General features: G+C 39.8%; 1 protein-coding gene across 3 annotated transcripts in view; it reads right to left on the bottom strand.

The window, feature by feature from the left end:
• Positions 1 to 499: 499 nt before the first annotated feature.
• The window catches only part of TPP2 (tripeptidyl peptidase 2), an 87,570-nt gene continuing 62,575 nt past the window's right edge, over positions 500 to 25,494 (bottom strand). Inside the window, exons 24-30 of one of the 3 annotated variants that reach the window (XM_089684533.1) lie at positions 25,166 to 25,204; positions 18,089 to 18,240; positions 10,713 to 10,809; positions 7,952 to 8,082; positions 4,023 to 4,230; positions 2,116 to 2,235; positions 500 to 1,843 (exon numbers count right to left, since the gene is read on the bottom strand). In XM_089684533.1, the coding sequence (XP_089540659.1) occupies positions 1,754 to 1,843; positions 2,116 to 2,235; positions 4,023 to 4,230; positions 7,952 to 8,082; positions 10,713 to 10,809; positions 18,089 to 18,240; positions 25,166 to 25,204 (837 nt within the window). In that variant the 3' untranslated portion in view covers positions 500 to 1,753. Of the gene's footprint in view, positions 1,844 to 2,115; positions 2,236 to 4,022; positions 4,231 to 7,940; positions 8,083 to 10,712; positions 10,810 to 18,088; positions 18,241 to 25,165; positions 25,205 to 25,494 lie in introns of those variants that run through there. The other 2 variants (XM_089684534.1, XM_089684536.1) reach the window with 2 other exon arrangements.

Consider the following 25,494-nt stretch of genomic DNA (forward strand, 5'->3'; position numbering starts at 1 on the left):
ATAGCCCTCTCCTTTTTTTGGGAGGGTGGAATTTCTTTACCTGCTATGTGATCACCAGGAGGGGGAGTGAATGGGAATATTATAGTCAGTAGAATGATAGCTCAGTCAGTTACTGGGCACCACTATCTCAAATGTCATGTCAACTATCACGGGGCTTTTGGATGTCTGTAGGCTTTCACATAACATACCTAAAATGTGTTAAATGCACAAAAAAATCATATGCGAAAATTGTTGTTGAAAAGTCTGGTGACCGGCTTTCTGACAAGACATGGGCTGACGAAAAGGTACGTTTTGAGACTCTTCTTTCTGCAGTCATTGCCATTTGCTTTTTTTTGATCCTGTGACCCAGGGTCACTTTAAAGTGCAGTGCAAACTTCGTATAGAATGGGAAGCCATGACTTTTGGAACCTTTGTCAGGCAGACATGACATTAGATATACTGTGTTAGCCTTCCACTTTATCCCAAAAAATCATATGTGGAATAAACATACACAGACAACTGTAGGTCCCATAATCATTTTATAATTGTAAAAAAACAAAAAAAAAAAACCCACTAGCATTTGTAACATTTTTTTCTGTGCATGACTCTTGTTTTATTTTACATAATTATGATGATAAACATATGTATAACTGTACAATATACCCGATTAAAGAAACATTAAATGCCTGGCACGTGTCTTTATTTTCATTCATATACAGGTTATGATACTGCCTAAAAGAAAAAAACTCCTTGATGACCGATATTTCATTTACATACAATGAAGAGTAAATGCTAAACTTGTAATAGTACAACTACTCAAACATGAAGGGTCCTTACTGACACTGATAACAAAAAACTCTGAGATCCATTTATCCCAAAAGTCAGTGGATGGTAAAATAACATCTGTGCATTTTTTTATTTAATTTTTTTTAAGAATTCTACCCAGCATTGCACACTAATCAGTGGGGCTTGATGACTATAAACAGTCTGCAGGCATTTACAGAACGTATTTCCAGTCATACACTACCACCTCCCTCAATCTCTATTTTTCCACCATTTTGCATAATGCAAAAGTAAAATGGCCCTACCCAGTTCATGCTTTTTCCATTGGAACAAAGCAATCTGGGGGGAAGCAGTGGCACTGGGCAGAAATTCAAGAGCACCACGTGGATAAATGCACACAAAGTGATTTTACTCCAATTCATCAACACTAAACATTGTTAGGTGGGATCTTCTTTTATATAAACTATAGCATGTATTTAAAGTGCACCTGTTGTCTACACATACTGAAGACAAACATTTTGTGGAGCAAGCTAAAATCTATTAAAATGTAGCAGATTACTGCACTAGAAACAATGCCAGTTGGTGGGCCCTTAGAGTAAGTTGCATTCTAATTTGCTCAGGCTAGAAAACTTCTACCTCTACATATGTGGGCAATGGATATGAATTATTTAAATATCCTTCTATAAATAAAATATTACTTTTTTGAATCATTCAGGCCTTCATAACCTCAACATAAAAATGTTAAAAATATGATTACTGTAAAATCCAGGTCTCAAGTTAAAAAATTACCAACAACACATGCAACAACCCTAGGCCATCCAAATACCACACACAACAATGCACATGGGTGCATTGGCAGATAAATACATAGTTTAACCATTGTATTAACAGAAAACATGCTTTAAAAAAAAAAAAACATAGAAGTCTTGGACAGCTAAATATTTTTATAATGTATAAGACATTTGTATCAAATGATATTGCAGCTGAAAGTTTAGAAAATGCTGTAATCCGGGGGATACATTACTGGGATCCAGTTTTCTGTAAAAGTAGCACAGTGGGTCCACCCAAGCAATTTCATTAACTGTGTGAGGGAAAAAACACAGTACATTATTAATGTATAATATGAATAAATATTCTCTCACATGAAGATACACATACTGAAAAAAACAAACAAAAAAACAAACCCCCCCCTCCTTCCTTTATTCACTCCTCCCAGTTTGACAGTAAACCTTCTAAGCTCTAATTACATGGGTCTAACATTTCTATTAAACACTGTAGAGCTAGTCCAGAATGATAAAAGAACCTGTTATGGAGAACATGTGGGAGCAACACAGTGAGAAAAACAATTCTTACCTGAACACAGTTTTTCCAGTTTTCTTTAGTTGGCTTTTCTTCTACTATCTTTGTTGCAGCTTTAATTCCTCGTCCATATAATTTATTTGCTAAAGCATGCTTATAGACAAACGGTAAAACCTTTAGGGAAAAAAAAAAAAAAAAAGACTAAAGTCTTACGCTCTAATGAAAAACTGAAATGCAAAATAAAATTGAAAACTAAAATGTTACATTTTTACATAACAAACCATAATGTTGTGCTAAATCACATTACAACAGTTCTAACAAAGTGCTACATTTTACAAAGTTCATCTTTAAAAAAAAAAAAAAAAAAAAAGTGCATTCCTTTTTTTTAAAATTTTTTATTAGGATCCTGTTAAGCATTGCTTAAGCACTGCTGATTGCGGGTGCAATCCAACGCTTCTTCCATGACAGGAAGAATCAATGAACCACCTAGTCTGCTCACCAGCACTCTGGTAGTTTACTGAACACTACAAGCCAAAAGGCTGCCAAGGCTGGAAGTAGTTGTAGTTTTCCCATCCACAGAACTCTGTGAATGAATGTGTTGGTGGGTGGAATTACTTGAGTTGTAAAAAACGTTTGGGGAGAAGATTCCCAGCTCAATGGCATTAGACGCAGCAGATCAGGGGGAGGCTGCAGTAGTGGGAACGTGTAACATGTTCCCAAAGGTGAACGTATCCTTTAAAGTGGTACTCCATTATTTTTTTTATTATTTTAAATCAGGTTAGAACCTCCATCACCTTTTAACTGTTGGCTGTTTCCTTACTGGACAGATGTAATTTTATGTCCTGTACAAGAGACACTTTTTTATTATGCTATAAAATACCCTTAACAGGCTTAATGACAGCAGTAAATACCTACCAGAGGCTGTAACCTTTCCTGTCTAACTATGTGATGAGGAACTGAATTAAGAGATAACATTTCAAACATTGACAGACGGCATAGAAATGTGTTAAGAGGCTCCAAGGCTTCCCTAAAATTGTAGCAGGAGATATTCAATGTAATGTTTGATTTGTACCTAGCTACTGCAGAAATATAAAAGGCAAGTAGCTCCAGAGGAGGTAGTGATCCCGTTCTAAAAGGGAATTTTAACTTACCTGTAAATGCTTTATTTAGGGAGTACAGTCTAGGACAGTCTTGATATTCACAGACCATGGACTGTAGGCTGGTACTTTCAGGTGATTGGACACTGGCAAAGTATTAGACGGCATGCCTCCTGGGCATCCCCCTTTAATTATACCCCATTTTGTGAGTTCTCAGTTTTTGTTTTTTTTAACTAAGCAATGCAATGTAACACTGGAACAGAGGAGAGGGTGGCCTGTGCCCTGTACTCCAATATATGAAATTTAGAAGCAAGCCAAAATTCCTTTCATCATAATTATACAGTACAGGACACAGGTTTGATATTCATAAACCCTAGGACATCCCCAAGCAATGAATAAGGGTAGGGACAACAGCAAGGCTAACAGAAATGTGCCAGCAGGCCCAACGATAACAAGGGTCAACAAACCCAACTCAGAGTGCTGCTGCAAGAACATTGCTGCTGAAAGCTGCATCTCAACCTGAACCTCAACCTTGTAGACCTTCGAAAAGGTATGAACAGAAGACCGAATGGCATGCCGCACACACTGGAAATCACTCCCGCCCTGGGAACCGCACTGCACTTGCAGTTCCCATGTGGGCTGCAATTCCAAAAACGGAGAAAGGACTTTTCCCTGCATTTCAGAAGGAACGGCAGCCCCTTCAAACGAATGCCCGCACAAAACACAGTTCACAGAGCCACATCCGTGTGAACCAGACCTGAACCCTGTGTGCGCTTCAATGAAAGAAAGACATATATTTTGGGTAATGTATATAAAGAAAGAGATATAGTACCATTGGTTTAATCAGATAACACAATTACTTACCTTTGAATCATATACATCAATCCATTTTGTAATTTCCCAGTAAGTATCATTTAAGGCCTCTAGAGCAGCATCTTGATCGTCTTCTCTCCCATCAATGTCACATGATGCAGCACCATCTTTGGACTGAAGATGGAGAACCTTCTCTGCCAAGCCACAGCCTTTTCGACACAGAACATCAATCAGTGTGCCCTTCTGCTTCTCCATGTCACTGAGAACGAGTATACAGTGAAGGGACAAGGTTAACTACCGAACAGCGAAAATACACACCAACTTAACAAGTCAGCATACACAAACACAGCAATTTTTACAAAATCCCTGCTAAAAGTTAAACCTGTATGGAGTTAATATATAACAAATATTTGCAAACTTTAAATTGCAGCTTTTTGTGAAATGGTGAAAATGGAAGGTACACAAAACTGTAAATAACCCAAATTTCTATACAAATCTGGAGGCTTTTTTTTCCCTCCTTACAGTTTTCAGAGTTGGTAAAAGACCCACCAAACCATATATGGCCCTGTTATATTTGCACCAATGTTTATCAAAACAATATTTTTGCTAAAAATACACTAACATCATAGCATAGCAGGTACAAAAACCGCAAATTTGACAAAAGTCCTGTAGAATATGAAAGCTAAACCTGTACGGAGTTAATAATCAATATTAAATTGTGCCTTTTTGTAAATGTAAATAAACAAATTTCACAAAAAATCTGGGAGGTGTTCATTTTTCACTTACAGCTTTCAGAGTTTATAAGTTACCCCCAAACCATACAATAGATGCAGAAAATGTTTATCAAATCTATATACAAATAATTTAAAAAAACACAACACTAAAATCTTTATTTGCACACATAAACACAACATAAGTTACAAAATTCCTGCTAAGGCTTTGTTCACATGAGGTGTACTAAAAGTGTATGCCCATATGGGGATGCACAGGTGTTCTGTGCATCCCTGTGCAGGCAGTCCCATTCAAGGACAGAGCTACTGCTTCCTATCTGACTGCATTTGGGGCCATGCACCTACACCTGCACGCATGACAGTGTGAGTTCAGGGACACGCACAGACACAGATGTCAAGTTGGGAGCAGTGGCTGTGTCCTTACAACTGCTGCATCCCAACTGACATGAATGGGACTGCCTGCACAGGAATACACAAAACACCTGTGCATTCCTGTGCAGCCCACTGTGTCCCAACTAACATCAATGAGACTTCCTGCATTGGGAGGCATGGAACATCTGTGCATTCCTGTGCAGCTAAACATGGACTCGCCTTAGGCCTTGTTTAGACTTGTGGTTGAGGGGGCAAAAATGCACAGTTGTGTTTTTGCCTCCTGCCAACTGCCAGCTTCTTAGGCAGGGGACACAAGTGTTTACATGCTATGTCTATGGCAAAGCTGACCTGACTTGTAGCGATCGGCGGGTGGCAAGCCCACCGAACACTACACATTCAAGTCAATGAGGAAGAGCAGCAAACACCCCATAACTGCATGCAATGCATGTGGTTCTGGCGCATTTGCCAGCAAAAATTTTGATTAAAACAGGAAGTGACAGGCAGTGAGGAGGCGTTGCATTGTCTGTCAGTAATAATATTATTATTCATTTATTTTTTTAAACGGGTCCAATTTTAGTTTTAATTTAATAATTTTTTACAGGTTTTATGGGGGTGAAATATCATGGGTCTAAACAGACCCCTGATGTCTCTTTTTTGAGACAAAGGGACTGAACACAGTCCTTTTCTCTGCAGCCTCAGCTGCACTGTAGGTGAATGAATAGATGTCTCTGTAGAGAGACTCCTTTTCATTCACAATCTGAATCATAGTAAACACAGTTTACTATGCTTCATTCACAAATTGAAGTATAGTAAACCCAGTTTTTTAATGCTCCAGTGATGAATGAACACAGGAGCAATACGTACCGAACGCTCAGTCCATATGCTGTACAGACCCGGCAGCAAGAGGGTTAATCCCCTTTAGCCAGACTGCTTGCCATCACTGGTCTCAGCTTGTGCAATGCATTGCTATGGAGCATACACAAGAGCGCACATGTCCTATGCACTAGCAATCTGGCTCCTGAGAATAATCCAGCCTCTTCTCAAGTAATTTAGAGCAGTTTTTTAGGGATAAAAAATAAATCCCATAGTGGAACTGCCCTGGAGTGAAAAGAATAGGGGTTAATTGGCAAGAAATATAAAGTAGGCAACCATAGATGACAGCCCTGACCCCACCCATAAGGCAAATATGCAGGTGTTTGACATGCCTTCAAGGCAAGACATGGGGAGGGAGAATGTTATTACCACAGAGGGTGATAAGAGCCCCATGGAAACAAGGCAGACAGGCTTCCAGGATACGTTGACCCCTTATAGCACAAGAAAAGGAGGGGGCCCTGAAAAGAACACTCTATTCTTTCAGAGGACCTTTTAAAGGAAGTAACCCTTTTGAGCACAAAGGGATGGCTCTGTGTGGACAAGAACAGCTGAGGAAGGCCCCAGAGAGGCAAAGAAAGTTGCAACTGGAGATGAAGAAGTACAAGTTCTTACAAAAGTTAGCGTACAAGGAGTGTAAAGGGCTAGGACCAAGGGCTAGTTGTTTAGGGATTCCAAGCAGAGGAAGTACGAGGAATGGAAACTATTTTTAGGATGGGCTTCCCCATCATCACACTCTGTGAGAATTACCTCACGATAGATTACAGAGTATGGGTGAGTGATCTGATTGTGCCCAAGAAAAAGGGGCAACAAACGTAGAAGTTACGATGTGTCTGAATTGTAAATATCAGGGATACTAGCTGGGGGATCTATGGCGACAGTGTGTTTGGTGAGATGGGTGGGCAAGTGCAGGGTCATCAACATCATGTGGAGAAGAAACAAAACAGGGAGAATTGAGTAGAAAAAAAAGTAACCTCCATACATAGTAAAGAGTAGTGTTTCAGTAACCTTGAGTGAGGAAGCTGAGAACCGGATGTCCCACAAAGAAGTCTGCCAACAAAGCAACTGAACAGCAGTTGTCAACTCTTTTTCTGGACAGAGAGCAGGCTCAGGGGCCTCGCGCACACACAATCACCAACATATTCAACCTAAAAACAGCTGGATCTAGATTTAGCCCTGGTTCACATTTGTGTAGTCTGCAATTTGCCCAGGCACGAGAGCCCATTCATTTGAATAGACTCCAATGCCCCGGGACACACAGGGAAGAAGTCCCTGCATTACTTTGGAAATCGCAGCCCACACGAGAACTGAGGTTCACAGTACAGTTGCAATTTCCAGTGCGGGCGGCGTGCCATTAGAATTCATGGCACCTGCCTGCGGGTCCCGCATTCCTCTGTGTGGGTGGTGCGGCTGCAGGTATTTGTGCGGGTCCTGCAGCTGCACCACCCGCACAGATGTGAACCAGGGGTTAGAGACTGTGAAACCAGTCTCACATGACTGTTCTGTAATTCCTGCTCCTAAAATGTAATAGTAATAGACACACTCCCTTTTTTAGAATACACTTATTGGTACTGTGTGTTCTCACCCTTACTCAAGCCTAGGTAACTGTTGGTCCCCCCCCCGTCCTTTTCTACGCTCATTATTCAAAACATTGTAATTTTGAAATCTTACAGTATGTCTACAAAGCTTAATACTGTGTGACCTTTGTTTTTGTTTTATGTTATATTCATCATGTAAAAATCAATAAAAATATTGAAAAAAAAAAAAAAAAGGATGATGTATCAAGTGACGGTCATCTTAGGTCTGTGGGTAACCTTATCTAGTACAAAAGGGGTCTGAGAACAAAAAGAATGAAGTCCCTATATATGAGTATGCGTAGAAACTTTGTGTGGAGAGGCATCAAATGCAAAGCCCTAGAAGCAATTTTATTAATCACAAAGACTGTGATTTGTACATAAAACAGATTTGGAAAAGGGTCAGAAAAGAAAATATTTACTGGTTAGGTACTTTTTTATAGTGGCCGCATCAGGTCTTGGATCGGACTTCATGGCAAAAAACAAGGCAAGAGCTGTCTGATCAATTCTAGAAATTACTTCCTCCGCAGCTGAAATTATTTCATTTATGAGCTTGATTCTTTCCTGGAATAAAAAGGAGCAACAATTAGAAGCAAACTAAACAAATACCATCCAAGCCCTTATAATATCAAGCAAGAGCTACATACTAGTCTCTCAAGCAACATTAATATTAGTTCAGAGCAATTAAAAAAAAACCAAAAAAACAAGAAAGCGTTTTTTTAATGCATATTAATAAAGCAAAGAGAGGGTAAGATTACACATTTCAATTACAACTGTTTATACAAGGAAGCAGGTGTTTTTATTGCCAGAGCTTGAGTGGTAAATGCAGCTTAATAAAAGATACAATGACGCTATAAATATTACTACAACACTGTGTTAATGGTCTTCTTGAAATGCATAAAAAGGACTATTAGATTGCATACATAGAAGTATTAGAAGGGCTTTTATATTTACCTTACGTATGCTGCTTCTGAAGAGCTCCCGTGACCAATACCCAAGCCTTTACTACAGAACAGAATTTGTTCCATGCAAAGTGAGTGTTCTATTCCTTCTATTTATCCTGATTTATGAATTCCTTACAGCTTTATGTTAACATTTGACTATAATGCCTCTTATCTGAAGCAGTCAAACAAGCAATTTTTGGAACCATCACTCCTAGTTGGAATACCCTCTAAAAAAGTCAAGCCAGCTTACAGTGGCAGTAAGCACATTCTACTGAGTATTACCTATAGCAAACAATATGACCACATCATGCTGTTCTTTTTTTTCATTCTTTTTAAAGTAAAAAAAAAGGTATACATGTTTAAATTCCTACAAAAGCCATTTTACTAAAACTAATAAAATGACATTTGTCATTTTACTCTACAGCCATTAATCTCAATTTCTCCTGCACACAATTGGCTCACTGCTTTGCCTAGAAGTCCCGTGAAATATGTGTTTTCAGTTTAGCATTTTAGAGTTTTGCACATATAGCTGCAGACACTGCTGCTTTTCTTGCTGCCATCACCAAGATTGATCAGGTGATAATAATGATGGCAGATCCCATCACGTGGCAGGTGCCAACAGCAACTAAGATTTCCAGTCCATAATCGGACAGCTACAGGCAACATATCCACTTTCCATTCATCCAGTCTTTATAGAAGAACATTGCTTCTTATAATCTGAAGTTAATAAGGCCCTATAAAAAAAAAAAAAAAAAAAGGTTTTCCTGAAAATATCCATATATATATATATCCATATATATATATATATATATGTATATATATATATATACACATAGATGGTTTACCATGCTGTGTTACTGGTAAGACGGGGGGGAATAATGCAAATAAAACTTGCAGCGAGCTTGTAACTGAAGATAGCTTGTGTTAAAGTATGGATTACTTACTTTTGATTTTGAAGTGCCCTTCCTCTGGTAATTTGCAAGGAAACACATAGTGGGTGCTTTAAATTATTAGGATTATATATTTGATCCTGATAATGCTACACTTTAAAACTGAAGTGTTCATATTATTATTATTATAGTTGTCCCAGATGAAAAAACAAAAAAAAACACAAAACGGAAGCTTTTAGCAAACAGGCAAGTTAACAATCACTGTATCTGACAGCACATAGTACATCCAGCAAGGATAGTACACATTAACAGCTGATAAGAACTGCATTGGCCTGCATACACTACCGAGTCCTATAGTATGTAAACAGTGCTGATGACATATGACAATGTATCAGATACAAATATTTTTTATATATATATATAAAATATTATTATTATTATTATTATTATTATTATTATTATTATTATTATTATTAAACAACCAAAATAAGTTCTAACCCTTCTCAAAATTACAGTTTTGGAGCTGGTGCTGTGGTTCTCCATCTATCCCTAACACGCTATGTCACAGTTCATGCCCAGAAAAGGTTGCTTGCCCAAGTTAAGAATAGTAAATTGCAGACACACACCCGAGATCCAAAGTAGACAGGAGACAATTAACCTATTGTAATGCTTTGGAGTTCTTAGAGGATAGAGTACAGTGTGGAAACTCATAGGAGGATGACTGTAAATACCATGCAGGGCCTCTGGGGTATGTAAACTCTAAGACCATAGAGTGGCAAGGCATAACTGCTTTTGCGATGCCAGTGCAGGTGGATATGATTTTGAAAAAAAGCTATAAAAATTAAATATTTATAGGACAATCCATGTAAATACAAGCAAAGAGCATAAAAAGGGCGGTGTTAGTAATTTATTCCTTAAAGGGAAACCATTCTGTAGTTTCAAAACTACTTTATTGTATAGCGGATATAAATGTCATTTTAATGTGCATTTCATAAGATTGCTATTTAAATGCAGATTTGGGAATACTACACCTAGCGGATGACTACTTGGTTTGAGTACCCATTCACACTAAAGGTGGTATGTTTGTGGGTTAACTAACCATATTTCAGATTCATGTGAATGGGTGTCCAATACACCACAATTGGCTAAAATCACTCCTGTTCCAAGTATGGCTAGCACAGAGTACCACAATATATGGTAGGCTCACTGGGGAGGGGTGTTAAGTGCAAATCACAATGATCAGCACCTCAGTTGACTGGTGTAAATGGGATCTGACTGTCGTAACTGAACAAGCAAGCACACATTTGCTTAAAAAAAAAAATCAACATTTTATTTTTTTTTTCATCTCAAAAATTGTTACCTTTTCAGAATCCAGCTGATGAAGCCTTGCAACATACAGGGGAAGATGGTTTGGAAAAGCTTCCTTCAATTCACTGAAGATATCATTGCTATCAAGCCTTCAATAAAAACATGTCAAAAGTTTATTTGCGCATAAAACCTACAGTATCAGAATGATACCTCAAAATATTACTGTCCCCCTTAGCCCCATCCACATTGAAATTGGTATCATCTGCCTGAGAAATCTCCAGAAACATTTGTCTCCTGCTTGCTTTATGTTAATACCATGGCAAAGCAACAGAGCCACACCATTTTTTTTAAGATTCTAAAAACAGAATATTTCTACATATAAAAAAAAAAAAAAAAAACTTAGGCCAACGCATTTCCTGACCCTCCAAACTCTCTTTCATCAGAGCTGATGAAGGGATTATTTGAAGATTTCCTCAAAAAACATTTGCTTAAATTAGGCCCTTCACAAGACCAACACAGTGTATCCATGGTTTTCATGCAGGTTACCCACACTTTTCCATAGACTTCTACCAGATCACGAGATTTGGGAGCGTTTTTTAAAGGTACACCAAAGATGCAGCATGCAGGACTTTTGGTACGCTTTCAGAAAAGGCGCCATTAACTCCTGATGTAAAAGAAGTCTACAGGAAACCTCAGCGGATAGAATGAAAGGGGCCTTATATGGAAAAATAAATATTCTGGCTTAGGACTAGGTATGGCACTCCAGTCGTTTTCCATGTGTGTTTCAACCAAAGTGCCCATTTGAGGCACCAGTCAAGAGACCCAACAGTTTGTAGATCCAGCAATTCAAATCTAGGTCACAAACTCTCCATGAGAATTATTTATTATTATTATACAAGATTTATATAGCGCCAACAGTTTACACAGCACTTTACAATGTAAGGGCAGACAGTACAATTACAATACAAATTAATACAGGATTCAGAGGGCCCTGCTCCTTAAAACTTACAATAGAAGAGGGTCAAGAGATACAAAGGGTGATAACTGTGGGGATAGGCTGATGGACAAAATACATGTACAGTTGTTAGGTGGGGGCAGGATAGGCCTCTCTGAAGAGATGAGTTTACAGGGATCCTTTAAAAGTGGGTATAGAAAACCCTTAGTGCAATAGACTTCCTGCAAAACAAATTGTGCGGCTAGCATATAATGTGTTCCCACATGTAAACCATAAAGCAATAAAAAATGCAGCGCAGCAATATAAACACAAATATGGTGCTAATAATATAAACATGCATATATGAATAGTTAAAACAGAAATTGTGTTTGTGGCAATAAATATGTGCTACACCAAATGTCTTATCAACGCATACACATAGATACCCATAGAACTGCACATAACAGTGCTGAAATGAATATAGTGCATACAAATACCAAATAAAATGTTCCTAATAGTGGACTGTCCCTTTAAATCTCAGATATCTTCACGTATGCTTGTGCGGTATATCTCCTATATATCGTGACCCAAATACACCAGCAACAAGTGTCTCATAAATAAAATCTCAAAACAATGGTGAACCGTTCCTTTAAACCCGCTGTGTTCCAAGTGGGTCAGTGTAATCACACTACTGCATACACGAATACGGTGCTCCAGGGTCACCCCTTAGTGCTCATCCACCTCCAAAACACTATTGCGCTCACCTCCAGGTTTAACCCGTAATGCCAGGTCAAACTACTCTTTTCCCTTTAACCTGAGAGGGTATACTGGTACACAGATCTTCACTACCATCAGCACTTTAAAATGCTCCAGAATGCTCCACAATCGTATGAAAAAACTGCTCCAAATAGTATAGTATTGCCAAGTAAAACGGACTTTATTAAAATAATCAAAATAAACGCACATTTAAAAGTGTCCTCCTGGGACACTACAGGATAAAAACTCACTATACAGTATGTCTTGTGAACAATGTATAGGAATCCCTCTTTCAAAATGGCCACAAACCGGAAATGCACATGCCACCAATTTGGAAAAGGGATTCCTGTACATTGTTCACAAGAAATACTGTATAGTGAGTTTCTATCCTGTAGTGTCCCAGGAGGACACTTTTAAATGTGAGTTTATTTTAATTAAGTCCATTTTACTTGGCAATACTCTACTATATGTAAAAGATAGGGTTCAGTGAGCGCTTAAGGATGGGAAGCGGCTAGAACACTAAAAAGGAAAACCATATAACCTTCTAAAATCACATAAAACATGTAGTGCAGCGCTATAAATAATAATAAAATATGATGCGGATGCCTGAAGCTAAAATACACAATATAAAAATAAACGCAGAAAATAATTAAACCGCATAAAATGTTAGGATATGAGAATAAAGTCCGTGTGACAGTATATAAGGAATAGGTAGTGTATATCTCAACACCTATGCACTATATGCAAATAAACAAATATTTCAATCAACATTCAAATAGTGCAGAGAGTGATGTTGGTATCAATATTCCGATAGGTGACTTCTCTAATCCCATATACACTATATACACTACCTATTCCTTATATACTATCACACGGACTTTATTCTCATATCATAACATTTTATTCGTTTAATATTTATTTTCTGTGTTTATTTTTATATGGTGTATTTTAGCTTCAGGCATCCGCATCATATTTTATTATTATTTATAGTGCTGCACTACAAATACTATACTATATGGAGCATTTTTTTCATATGATTGTGGAGCGAATTTTAAAGTGCTGACGGTGGTTAAGATCTGTGTACCAGTATACCCTCCCGGGTTAAAGGGAAAAGCGTAGTTTGACCTGGCATTACGGGTCAAATCTGGAGGTGGGCGCAATAGTGTTTTGGAGGTAGATGAGCACTAAGGGGTGACACAGGAGCACCGTATACGTATACCGTATACGTGTATGCAGTAGTGTGATTGCACTGACCCACTTGGAATACAGCGGATTTAAAGGGATGGTTCACCATTGTTTTGAGATTATATTTATGAGACACTTGTTGCTGGTGTATTTGGATTACGATATATGAGATATACCGTACAAACACACGTGAAGATATCTGAGATTTAAAGGGACAGTCCAATATTAAGAACATTTTATTTGGTATTTGTATGCACTATTCATTTCAGCACTGTTATGTGAAGTTCTATGGGTATCTATGTGTGTGTGTTGATAAGACATTTGGTGTAGCACATATTTATTGCCACAAACACAATTTCTGTTTTCACTATTCATATATTCACGTTTATATTATTAGCACCAGATCTGTGTTTATATTGCTGAGCTGCATTTTTTATGTATTTATCGTTTAAAAGTGAACAGAGATGGAGATAGTTGGACACATTGGGGAAGGGAGTTCCAAAGGATGAGAGCTGCTCTGGAGAATTCCTGGATGCGAGCATGGGAGGAGGTGACAAGGGAGCTAGAGAGCAGGAGGTCTTGGGAAGAATGAAGAGAATGGTTTTGGTTGGTATTTTGAGACCAGGTTAGCGATGTAGCTAGGGGCTGAGTTGTGGATGGCTTTATAAGTAATTGTGAGTATCTTGAATTTTATTTGTCGGGTGAGTGGGAGTCAGTGGAGGGACTGGCAAAGAGGGATAAGCAGATACTGAACGGTTAGTAAGGTGGATGAGTCTGGCAGCAGCATTCATGATGGACTGGAGGGGGGATAGCCTATGCAAAAGGCAAGCCAATGAGGAAGGAGTTGCAGTAGTCATGGCGGGAGATGACCAGGGAGTGAGTTAGAAGCTTTGTGGTGCCATTGATTAGGAAGGGGCGTATCTTGGAAATGTTGCGGAGACTGAGGCGGCAAGCTTTGGACAGCGACTGGATGTGGGGTCGAAAGGATAGTTCAGAGTCCAGGATTACACCTAGCACCCTGGCATGTGGGGGCGGGTTGATGGTTGAGCTGTTGATTTTGACAGAGAAGTCAGTAGAAGGGGCATGTAGGGGAGGAAATATTATGAGCTCAGTTTTGGATAGATTCATTTTCAGGAAGTGGTGTGACATCCAGGCTGATATGTCTGTTAGTAGATTAGTGACACATTTGGAGACAGAGTGAGCTGAGGGGTAGAGAGAGATTGTCATCAACATAGAAATGGTATTGAAAACTATGGGAGGCAATCAATTGACCCAGAGAGGAGGTGTAAATTGAGAATAGGAGGGTTCCCAGAACAGAACCTTGGGGAGCCCCAAAAGGAGAAAGGAAGAGGAGAAGAGAAAGTAGAATTGTAAGCAACACTGAAGGTGAGATGGGATAGGTAGGATGAGAACCAATGAAGAGCACAGGCAGAGACCAACAGAGTACAGGTTTTTGAGAAAGAGGGAGTGGTCCACTGTGTCAAAGGCAGCAGAGAGGTCCAGGAGTATGAGCAGTTAGTAGATCACTTGTAAGTTTGAGGAGAGCAGTTTCCGTGGACCGCTGAGAGCGAAATCCAGACTGAAGAGGATCAAGAAGGTTACTCTCAGTGAGGTGGTTGCTCCGTTGGTTGTAGATCAGGCGTTCAAGGAGTTTGGAGGAAAAGAAGAGTAAGGAGATGGGTCGTAAGTTAAGATTGGGGGGGTCTATTGAGGGCTTTTTAAGTATGGGGTTGACTAGTGCATGGTTTAGAGAATTTGAGAAGAAGCCGGAAGAGATTGAAGATGTGAGTTAGAGAGTATAGGATAGAGCCAGAGCGTGGCCGTAGCATTTGCGATGGAACAGGGTCCAGGGGGCACATGGTTATGTGGGCGTTAGAAAAAAAGTTTAGCAACCTCCTTCATAGTAGTGGGGTTGAATGCAGGAAGTAGTGATTGTCCCTGTAAATGTGCAGTATTAAGTAGGGGAGGTATCTGCGCATCACAGATCTCCTCACGAATAGTATCGATTTTCTTTTTGAAGTGATTGGTGATCTCCTGGGCAGTGAGTAAGTTAGTGGGTGGAGGCAGTGGAGGATGAAGAAGAAAGTTGAAGGTAAAGAAGATTTGGCGGGGATTCATTACATTATTTCATTTCATTACTCTCAAGTGTTCATGAGAGTAATGAAATAGGTCTGCTTGGCAGTGTGGAGGGCAGATTTATATTGGTTGCAGCCTTTAAGAGACTTCGTCTTAAGCCACATTTTTTTTGAAGCCTTTATGTAGGGGTCAGGGCCTGATTGCATGTAGGGAGGGGGACGAGCTTGTCTAGGGAGGATGACCGTGAACTGCTGTAGACAGAAGTGGCTAGATCTGGGCAGGACAGGGATGATATTTTGTCATAGAGGTGGTCAGTAGCAGAGTAGAGAAGGATTGAGGTGGCGAAGGTTTCTACGGGTAGCTGTTAAGTAGTTGGAGGGAGAGGAGGCAGGAGACAATGAGAGAGTGAAGCTAATAAAGGTAGTGATCAGAGAGTGGGAGAAGGTTGTTGGAGAGATTGCACGGAGTGTATAGATAGGCGAATACAAGGTCAAGGGTGTTGCCACTGGAGTGTGTAGATGCCTGTATCCATTGCTTCAGGCCAAAAGAGGTGGCTAGATTAAGAAGTTTAGAAGTAGCAGGAGTGTTCGCATTAAAAGGGATGTTGAAGTCACCGAGAATGATTGTGGGGATTTTAGAATAAAAGTAAGGTAGGCAGGCAAAGAAGTCATCAAGAAAGGTAGATACCGGTCGAGGGGGTCGGTAGATCACAGTAATTCTTAGGGAAAAAAAAGGAGAGAATAGATGTATACAATGTGCCTCAAAAGAGGAGAGTGTCAGAGAGGGAGGTGGGTGAAGTACTCAATAGGTGCTCTGTGGGGCAAGGAGGATTCCAACTCCACCTCCCTTACGTCCACTGGGTCTGGGAGAACGAGTCCAGAGAAGGCCACCATGGGAAAGGGAAGCAGAAAGAGAAGACAGAAGGGAGGGTGATGTATATAAACTGTGGGGTGGAGAAGAGGGATGAAGGAAGGAGACATTCAGGAGAGCAGACAACTGTCAGAAGGAGTGGTAAAAAGCACACGAATAGAGAGATGGTCACCTGCAGCCTGTTTGGTGCTTTTCAATGCAGTTTGCTATGTATGCTAGCTTCGTGCAATCTCTGAAGTGCAGTCTGAAGTGAAAATCACTTGTATAAAGCATCACTTCTAGAAAGTATCACTAAAGGAAAGAACTCGAGCAAAGTCCTTCCCCATAAAGGTGCTCTAGATTTATACTATTAAAGGTGGGGGTGGTTGGTTGTTAATTAATCTTGAGCGAATATAGGGATGGCTGGATAGTAGAGCAAGCTTTTGACAACTAAGCCAAGCTTGCAAGAGGGCAGAGAGAGTTGTAAAGATAAGACCAGCCATAACTTAGGTAAGACACTTACAGAGCAACAAACATAATGAAGCAGAAAGGGCAACAGATGGTGAAGGCAGCAACATACCAAAATGCACAAACACACAGTGAAAAATACACAGTCAGTGTTCAGTTCTAGGTGGATGTAAGCAGCAACATACCAAGATACACAAAAACACAGTGAAAAATTCACAGTGATGATAATAAACAGGAACACTCAGCGAAACATTCAAGTTTATGGCAGCATTGGCTTTTAAACATGCAAGAGGACAATTAAAAGAAATAAAATCTGACCACTGCTTTTAAGTAGGTCTAGCCTGTATAGGGTTTATACAAAAGTCCCCAACCTCCTTATCAGCAGTGTTCGGATACTTTCACACTGCTCCGTTGCAAAAATGCAGTAAAAACACATGCGTTTTTGCGGCATTTTTGTTGCGTTTTCAGTGAGTTTTTCACCTGTGAAAAAAGGACGTGACTCAAAAAATGCACCAAAAACACAACAGCAGGAGCATTTTTTATGTATTTTTGGTCGGTTTTAAATTTATTTCAATGGGGAGGAGCATTTTTGGTGCATGTTTTTTACTGCACCAAAACTGCAACTGACTGGTGTGAAAAGATCCAAAAGGATTTAATGGTCATTAATTGCTCTTCTGCTTTTGGTGAGGTACTAACTGAAGAAAAACTGATCAACGTAAAAGCAGCCTTATATGCACAGATTTTATATTTTGAGAGATTAATTCAGTGTGCGTGCACCCTTTTCCATGGATAAAGGGAACAAGAACACGTTTGAGAAAGGATTGCAATGGGCATCAGCAGCACATTCAAGTCACCTACTAAATGAGACAACTGATAGTGTCTGCCCTAACTTATTAAATACCCATCCAAGACACCAATATATTAACATTAACGAAGATGAGCATTTTTCTGCTATGTTGACATATTTAACTTCAAATGTAACTTGTTATTTAAATAGTTTAAGAAAATGAAAAAAAAAATATATTTTCAACTCCTCCCTGAATTATTGTGGCACAAAATACCTTGCAAAACATTTCTAACATTGTTTATTAAATTTTCCACTGTTTGAGTCATTAGGTGCCAATGCCTGTACAAATAATTCCATCATTCTCCTGACATACTTTGACATCCACTGAATCTTTAGGTCTCTGAGAGCGTCTGCAAATTCTTCTTTCACATCCTTCTCCTTTTCTGCTTCTTTCTCTTTGTCTTTGCTGCCATTCTTAGGTTTTGTTGATGAAGGTATCAAATGGTAGTGAACTGAAATCACATCCTGTAAAGAAAAGAAAAGAGAAAAAACAAACAAAAAAAACAGTTAAAAGGTTCCCAAGTAAAACAACCAAAAGGCTGTAAAAGTACACAAGGGTAAATACGTGTTAAAACAAGACAGGAAAAGATTGTTAATGTGACTACTCTAAACTGAGAAAAGCTGAACTCTGACACTAGTTAAAGCTAGCCAGAACCAGCATAAAGTAGATTAAAACATTGTCAGAATTAGTCTGTTCTAAGTATGTCCTTATTAACACACAATGCAAGAACCCCAGGATCTAAACCTTTAACCCTTTATTATGGCAGCCAGTGTTCAAATCTAGTTACAACTGATAATGAAGATCTGCCTGCACAGTATGGAATGAGTTAAATTACAGCAAACACAGCTGCCCAGCTAAGTTAAGCTATGTGAATGAGAAATAAAAAAAAACAAATAAAACAAATATAAAAAGTAGATGTTATCCCAATTTGGCTGCAAAACTGGAAATACACTTTAAACCAGCACTCAGATGAAATAATCACTAATGCAAATCAAGTAAGTACTGCTTTGCGCAGACAAGCTTACAGGAGGGGGGAGCACAGTCAGGATTGAATCAATGTGTTGCTGCTACTTTATCGTCCAACCAAATGGATAGGGCAGGTCCTGGACCCAGATCTGTTACCTTATAGTCTCTAACCCAGGCTGTGCTATCTGGCAGCACTGACTATAACATAAGAATTGTAAAACAAATTCTCTCCCAGGAAAACAGTTCACATTATATGTATTTGAACAGTGTATTTAACAATTTGCCTGGAGCTCAGCTTTAATATGTGACAAACCTGAAAAACTCAAACTGAACATAATGCAAAGCAGTAAAAGCAGAGGCTACCTCCAGTAATACCATGTATCAAAATGATGTGTAGATCTAGAGATACAAGCAGCTGAAGCTGTCAGCAAAAGTATTTTCTTGTAAAAGTCACCGGAAGTCATTCAGCTTCAAGTTATACTGTCACCTGTAGGGCAGCCCGTGATATTCCCTCCTACCACCAGCATGCCTAGTGTGACCTATGTCTCTCAACGGGCTCCAAGAAAAGGATTATATTGAGAGGACACTGAAGTCATTCATCTTTAGAACATCCGAAACCCACCCAACTGAAGGGTGGGAAACACAACAAACATAACCAGGCCTAGAAAAACAAGGAATGGCAGACTGCCTATAGTTTAATGTGCTGCCTAAAGCTGGTAACAAACTAAGTTGCACTGTCTACCTGGTAGAACATTTGAATAGAACATCAGGTGAGGCCCTTGCAAATCTGGGAAAACATCTGCTTCATGTCAAAAAGCCCAAGAGGCATTAACAGATCTAGTAGAGTGCACTCTGAAAAGCTGGAATCTGAGCTCTCGATCACGTAAGCTCAAATGATGGTCTGAGCTACCTAAAGATTTAGGCGGTGGAACGAGAACTGGTGTATACTTACATGAACCATCCAAAATGACAACGGAATCTGAAAGAAGTGGAGATAGCTCGAATCCCATCTAGACATGGGAGGGAATTTTTCTTTTGGCAAATTGAAGCCGGACAAAGGGGGCAGAACAATGATGTCCTGCTTGGCAAGAAGTGCTAAGCCTTAGAACCACCTTGTTCCTATGCAAAACCATAAAAAGGTTCCTTAGAGGATAGGGTGGCAGTTCAGACAGATACTCTCTGGCCTCATGCACACAGAGCTCAAAAAGTGCTTCTTATATAGATGGTCAGCTTTTTTTATGCTTGTAAAGCACCTTTATATTTGCCTGTGTGGCAATGCACATATAGGTGTTTACAGGAGTATTTGAAGAAGGGCATTTAAAGGCAGACAAAAAAAAAAAAAATTAAAGTAGGTACCAAAATGCATTCTGAGAGGAGCTTTTGAGCTGAAAGTGCATAAACGCGTCTAAATGCACGCATATGTATTCCAATAATGAAAATAAATTCATATTTTGGCCAAAGGAATGCTCAGAATGCCATACGTGCATACATATTATAAATAGAGGTGTTTTTTCTGCCAAATTCTGTCAGAAGAAATGCTGCTGTGCATGAGGCCTCCTGGCGATGGCTACAAAGAGTGACTAGAGAGGAATGTCTCTTAGGTCCCTTGCACATGGGAGTAGAAACAGCCATGTTTTTTCCTGATCTGAAAACAGGTGCACTGTTGTCTGTGAACAATGCACACAGCTGTGTAAAGAGCACTAATACAGTGATGAATAAAGCTGTAAAATAGTAACGTTTATGTTTGAGTACAGTAATTTACATGCATACCTATGTATATGTTTGTGTATATTGCAACAGTGGCAACACATCTATACGTAATGTCTAGACCCGAAGTATAAACATCAGTAAAATGTTACATCTATGTGCAAGAAAGGCCTAATGGGTTAAAAGTGTGGTTTCTGGTGAGCAGAGGGATCATATGCAAATCCTTTGGAGTCACAGGGTAACAGGGAGCTAAATAAGGGAGTACCTCTAAAAAAAGTCAATAGCCGCTGAAAGGAGATAAAAGGGCACAAAAAGGACTTTAGGGTCTCTTGCACACAGACCTAAACATTTACCCATGTTTATACTCAGATCTTGCTCACAAAAAGATCCTGAGTAAAATGTTCTGTAAAGACCTTGCATAAATGTACATATGCGTATACATTCTTAAAATTGATCTACATCCTCCTCTAGTTGCCAGTGTTGCAATATAGGCATACACACATATATGCGCATAAAGTACTACACTCAGGAGTAAAATTTTCTATTTTCGTTTTACGGCTCCATACTCATCCCTATATTACAGATCTTTACGCAGCTGTGTGCATTGTCCATAGACAACAGTGTTGATATCAGTGGTTTTTTACTCCTGTGTGCAAGAGGCCCAATAGCACTGAGAGCCAAACACTGGTTTCAGAACCAGCCACCAATAACATTCATTCATACTTCCAGGCAGACCTAGGCACCAGATAACTGTAGGTCTTAGGTCACTAAAGCAACCACAAACTTACAGCCAGTGAAAACTGCAGTGGACTTAAAGCGGAGCTCCACCCAAAGGGGGACGTTACGCTTTAAGCCTTTGCTCCCCGCTCCTCATTAAAGATTGGCACCTTTGGGGAGTGGGTACCTGAATTTGACAGGTATCCGCTCCCACTTCTGCTACGATCGCCTAGGCGATTGGAAGAAGTTGTCCTCCACCCTCCCTGCAGCTGTCACAGCCGGGTGCCCACACCAGATGCCTGCGCCAGGGAGAGAAGGTGGCCAGTGAAACCAGCGGTGGTGAGGACACCGCTGGACCCCAGGACAGGTAAGTGTCTGTATTTTAAAAGTCAGCAGCTACAGTTTTTGTAGCTGCTGACTTTTATTTTATATTTTTTTTTCCAGGTGGCGCTCCACTTTAAGGGTTACTGAGTGGGCCTGCTACAAGCAGTTTTTTTCTGATGTAACTTTTATGTCCAGTGGCAGTAAAGGGATTTAACCCAGCAACCATGAAGCAGAATGGCAATCTGTCCCCGATACACCAGATCCTGATGTTCTGGCAGAGCCCACTGAGCACCCACCACAAGTGTTACCAGGTTAGTTATCAAATCTATCACATCAACAGTAGCTGGCACGGTCTCTTAGTTTGCAAGCGATACCAGAAGACTGCGGCTCCTGAAAGAAAAACTTGTGGCAAAGACTGGAGTCAGAAGGCCTCTGCGTCAGATGGCTCACAAGTTGCTATGGTCACAGATAAATCTGATACAGATCGAGGTGAAGCACAGGACTGTGCTTGGGGCCTCTGCAGTTTGCAAATATTTGGGTGATTTGGTGCATATAGCTCTTGTATACCTGTAGTGAAAACCTCAGTTGAAAGGGCAGAGAAACCTGCCACATCCCGAAGAGCTAAAGTAGAGTCATGTAACGGAATAGAGACTCTAGAAGTAGAAAGCACTGCGTTTTGTGAATGGCCCCCGTAGTCTTTTGCGACTGGTCACATGTCGCAAAAGACTATAGGGAGGGAGATCAACTTCTCCTTCTGATCATCTAGGCGATAGCATCGCAAGTGGGAGAGGGTACCTGTCAAATTCAGGCACCTCCCCCACCCCAAAGATGCCAATCCTTAACGGGGAGCGGGGGACAAAACCTTAAAGTGGAACTTTCCCTTCTGGATCGAGCTCCGCTTTAATGAACTCTCATGATCTTTTAACTATAGAAAAAGCATGTTTAAATACATTAAAATCAGTTCTATGAACTGCAATCATTTCTGGCACAAAAACCCTTATTTCTTTATTCATTCCTTCTTTACTGCTCCTGTCCATAAAGATTGCTTATTTGGGTCTGTTATTTTAGTGAGGAGGCAGCAGAGAACAGCTGCCAAAACCCCCATTGTATAGTAAGTATGCCTGTAAACATTGAGAAAAAGAAAAAAAAAATTCTAATCATCTGTACCCAGGGCTGTGGTCAGTGAAATGAAGATGGAGCCTCATTCTCACCCCCAAGCCTCCACCTGCATCCAACAAACTGTGTATCACAGGCTCTAAACTATGCTGTGCCTTGCTCTGCTGGGAATGAGCAGAGTAAAGTCTGACTACACAGCTAGCCATTCTCCACACATGGGACAAAAGTACCACATGTATTCTGTCTCCTGCAATGACAGAAAACATTAAAGAGAAAGTGAAACAAATTCTTTAAGGCACAGGATATGAGGCAAGGTCTAAAGTATTCACCAAAACAAAACAGCTGGTAGCATATGAAGGTGAGAAGTTTGGAGGTGACCAGTGACTGTAGAAGTGCAACAGGAATGAACTTACGATCAGAGTTTCATGTGGTTCTGTGCAAAGTAGGAACAGCAGTAGCCAATGGGAAGATGCTTCCTCAATATGTATGATGGAAAAAAGTGCAGGTATGCAACACTGCACCCAGCAGATGACGTCAGTGCTCAGTCCCATCGCATTAACCAACTTCTGTGGTGGGAACTGCCAGGGAATTTAAAAAAGGCACCCAATGACCAGTGTAAATGAGGTAGCCTCCCAGGGTCCAGCCCAACTAGCCTATTCACTGAGTGAGTCTTTACAGGCTGAGGCAATGCTGGCAGCTCTGGACTGCTAATTTGTTACCAGAATTCCCTAAGCAGAACCCATTGTCTGAAGTCACTACCAGGCGATCTATCCCTGCAATGTGCAGATCAGAAGGGTCTGGATGCTGCACTCAAAGCCAAGCTTAGGACAGGCATGTCACAATTGGTTGCAATAAAAAAGTACTTCTCTAGCAATGATTTAAGAAACACAGAAACATTTTTTACTGCAGTAAAAAAAAAAAAAGAAGTGTGCTAGTAAAAATAAATAGGGGGGGGGGGGGATAGGCATGCTGGTAGTAGGAAGGGGTTATCCTGGGCTGGCCTAAATTTATTTCCTTTTTGCCAGTATGAATTTCTTCTGTAGGAAATGAAGGTGAATGACGTCAAGTGCCCCCCCCCCCCCCCCCCCCATGGATGAGAATGAAACAAGGTAGAAACCAAGATCAATAGGGAGGTTCCAGAAGTGGAAGAGGTTGGGACATGTGGTTTTCACTGAGGGCAACCTCTGCTTACACACTTTTTTCAGGTTAAGTTGAAATTGCCAAGGTTCGTGTAAGGTTTACATAAAAAAAGGTTACTGCTTTTAAATGTTCATTTACCAAGTTTTATTAAATGATAAAGACACATTTTCTAGAAAACGCAAAACGGAGCAATGCTCGAAGACACAGCAAACAGGTGTAGATAAAATAGGCAAAGTGCATTTTATGTGATAGTGTCTTGGAAATATTTTTGAATAGAAGTGCAGATGTTATGCCCCCATTGCAGAAAGTGTATGTTTGCAATTCTTGCGTCTTTAGAGAGAATTGTAAAAAATATTGGGAAGAAGTCAGAAATCTGGGAAATTTTTTTTTTCTTTGCGCTCCTGCTTTGTTTTGCAATTTTATGCCATACAAAAGCTGCGTATTGAACTACTCTGCCAATTGCACTGGTTCTTTGCTGAAACTACCACACTAATTTCCTTGGAAAACTATGTACAACTAAAGATGGCCCTAGATGGATCGAAATTTGGACGGTTCAGCAGGGACCAACTGAATTTCGGTCAGTGTTTGGTCCGTTCAGCAGAAGTTGAGCTTTACAAAAAAAAATAGGCTAGTCATCCTAAGGTTAGCAAAACATGCCCTTGCAGGGTAGTTATATGTGACCTGATAAAATCAAGCAATGTGATAAATTGCCAGAAGTGATCACTAGAAGACAGAGTTTTTCTAACATATTGAAAAATCTTTGTGACTGGCCCCTAATCATGTTTAAATGTAGAAAAGGTTTAACCCAACATGTTCCACATGTATTGACTGTACTTGGAAGAATGCTGTAGCATGACCTGACAAAGCAGCTCTTATTTGAGAATAAGTAGATACTCTACCAACCATTATTCTAAGCACGTCTTCCTGTGTGCAGCCATCTTTAGACATAAGATAGCACTTTGATCATTAGACAAATTGTTTATAATATGTGCAATTTCATGCCTGAATTTCTGCTTTAATCTGACGATACCCATAGAAATTATCAAGCACATGGATCAAGTAATGATCATCTAATGTCTGTGGTCTTCAAACTTACCACAGCAGGCTGTTTAAATTGCAAATACAATTCAAACAGTTTAAATCATTAAAAACGTTTTTCTTTGGGTTGTACTTGTGTATAACAAGTGTATACTTTGTTTATAAACACATTGGACTACCTAGCAAATCCACCTTATTCAACTAATAACCTTATGTCTTATGCTAGGGCTACATACAGGAATTTACTATATCCGTAAGTGTGCAAAATCGGAGACAGATGTTACTTTCTCTGCTACAAATCTGTCTTCAAAAAGGTGTTGGCGACAGATTCAAATGAACAGATATGCAGATATATGAGGTTAGAGTAACTGACAAGAGTACCTTTTTATATTTTCCTTGTCGCTTTGCTGCAGACTGCCCCTGGGAGTTAGAACAACATACTGTAAGAATACATGTACTCTACAAGGAATGGATAAACTGTCTCCCTACTATAGTAAATGGTAATACATATGGTCTGCTCATACGAGAACTTAAAATCTTCAAAGACTGAATACTTATTAGGTATTGCATTGCATTCATTCACTTCTCAGATTTTTATGTAGTGCAGCTGCAGTTTGGTGCATGTGAGACCCTCTTTACATGCATTATTGTTTGTTAACAGAAAATGTACCAAGACTGCGGCAATTTTTTTTAAATGCACAACACTAAAA

This window comes from Staurois parvus, unplaced genomic scaffold, assembly GCF_062004578.1.
Source record: "Staurois parvus isolate SC_StPar_1 unplaced genomic scaffold, SC_StPar_1.0 ptg000349l, whole genome shotgun sequence".
NCBI lineage: Eukaryota > Metazoa > Chordata > Amphibia > Anura > Ranidae > Staurois > Staurois parvus.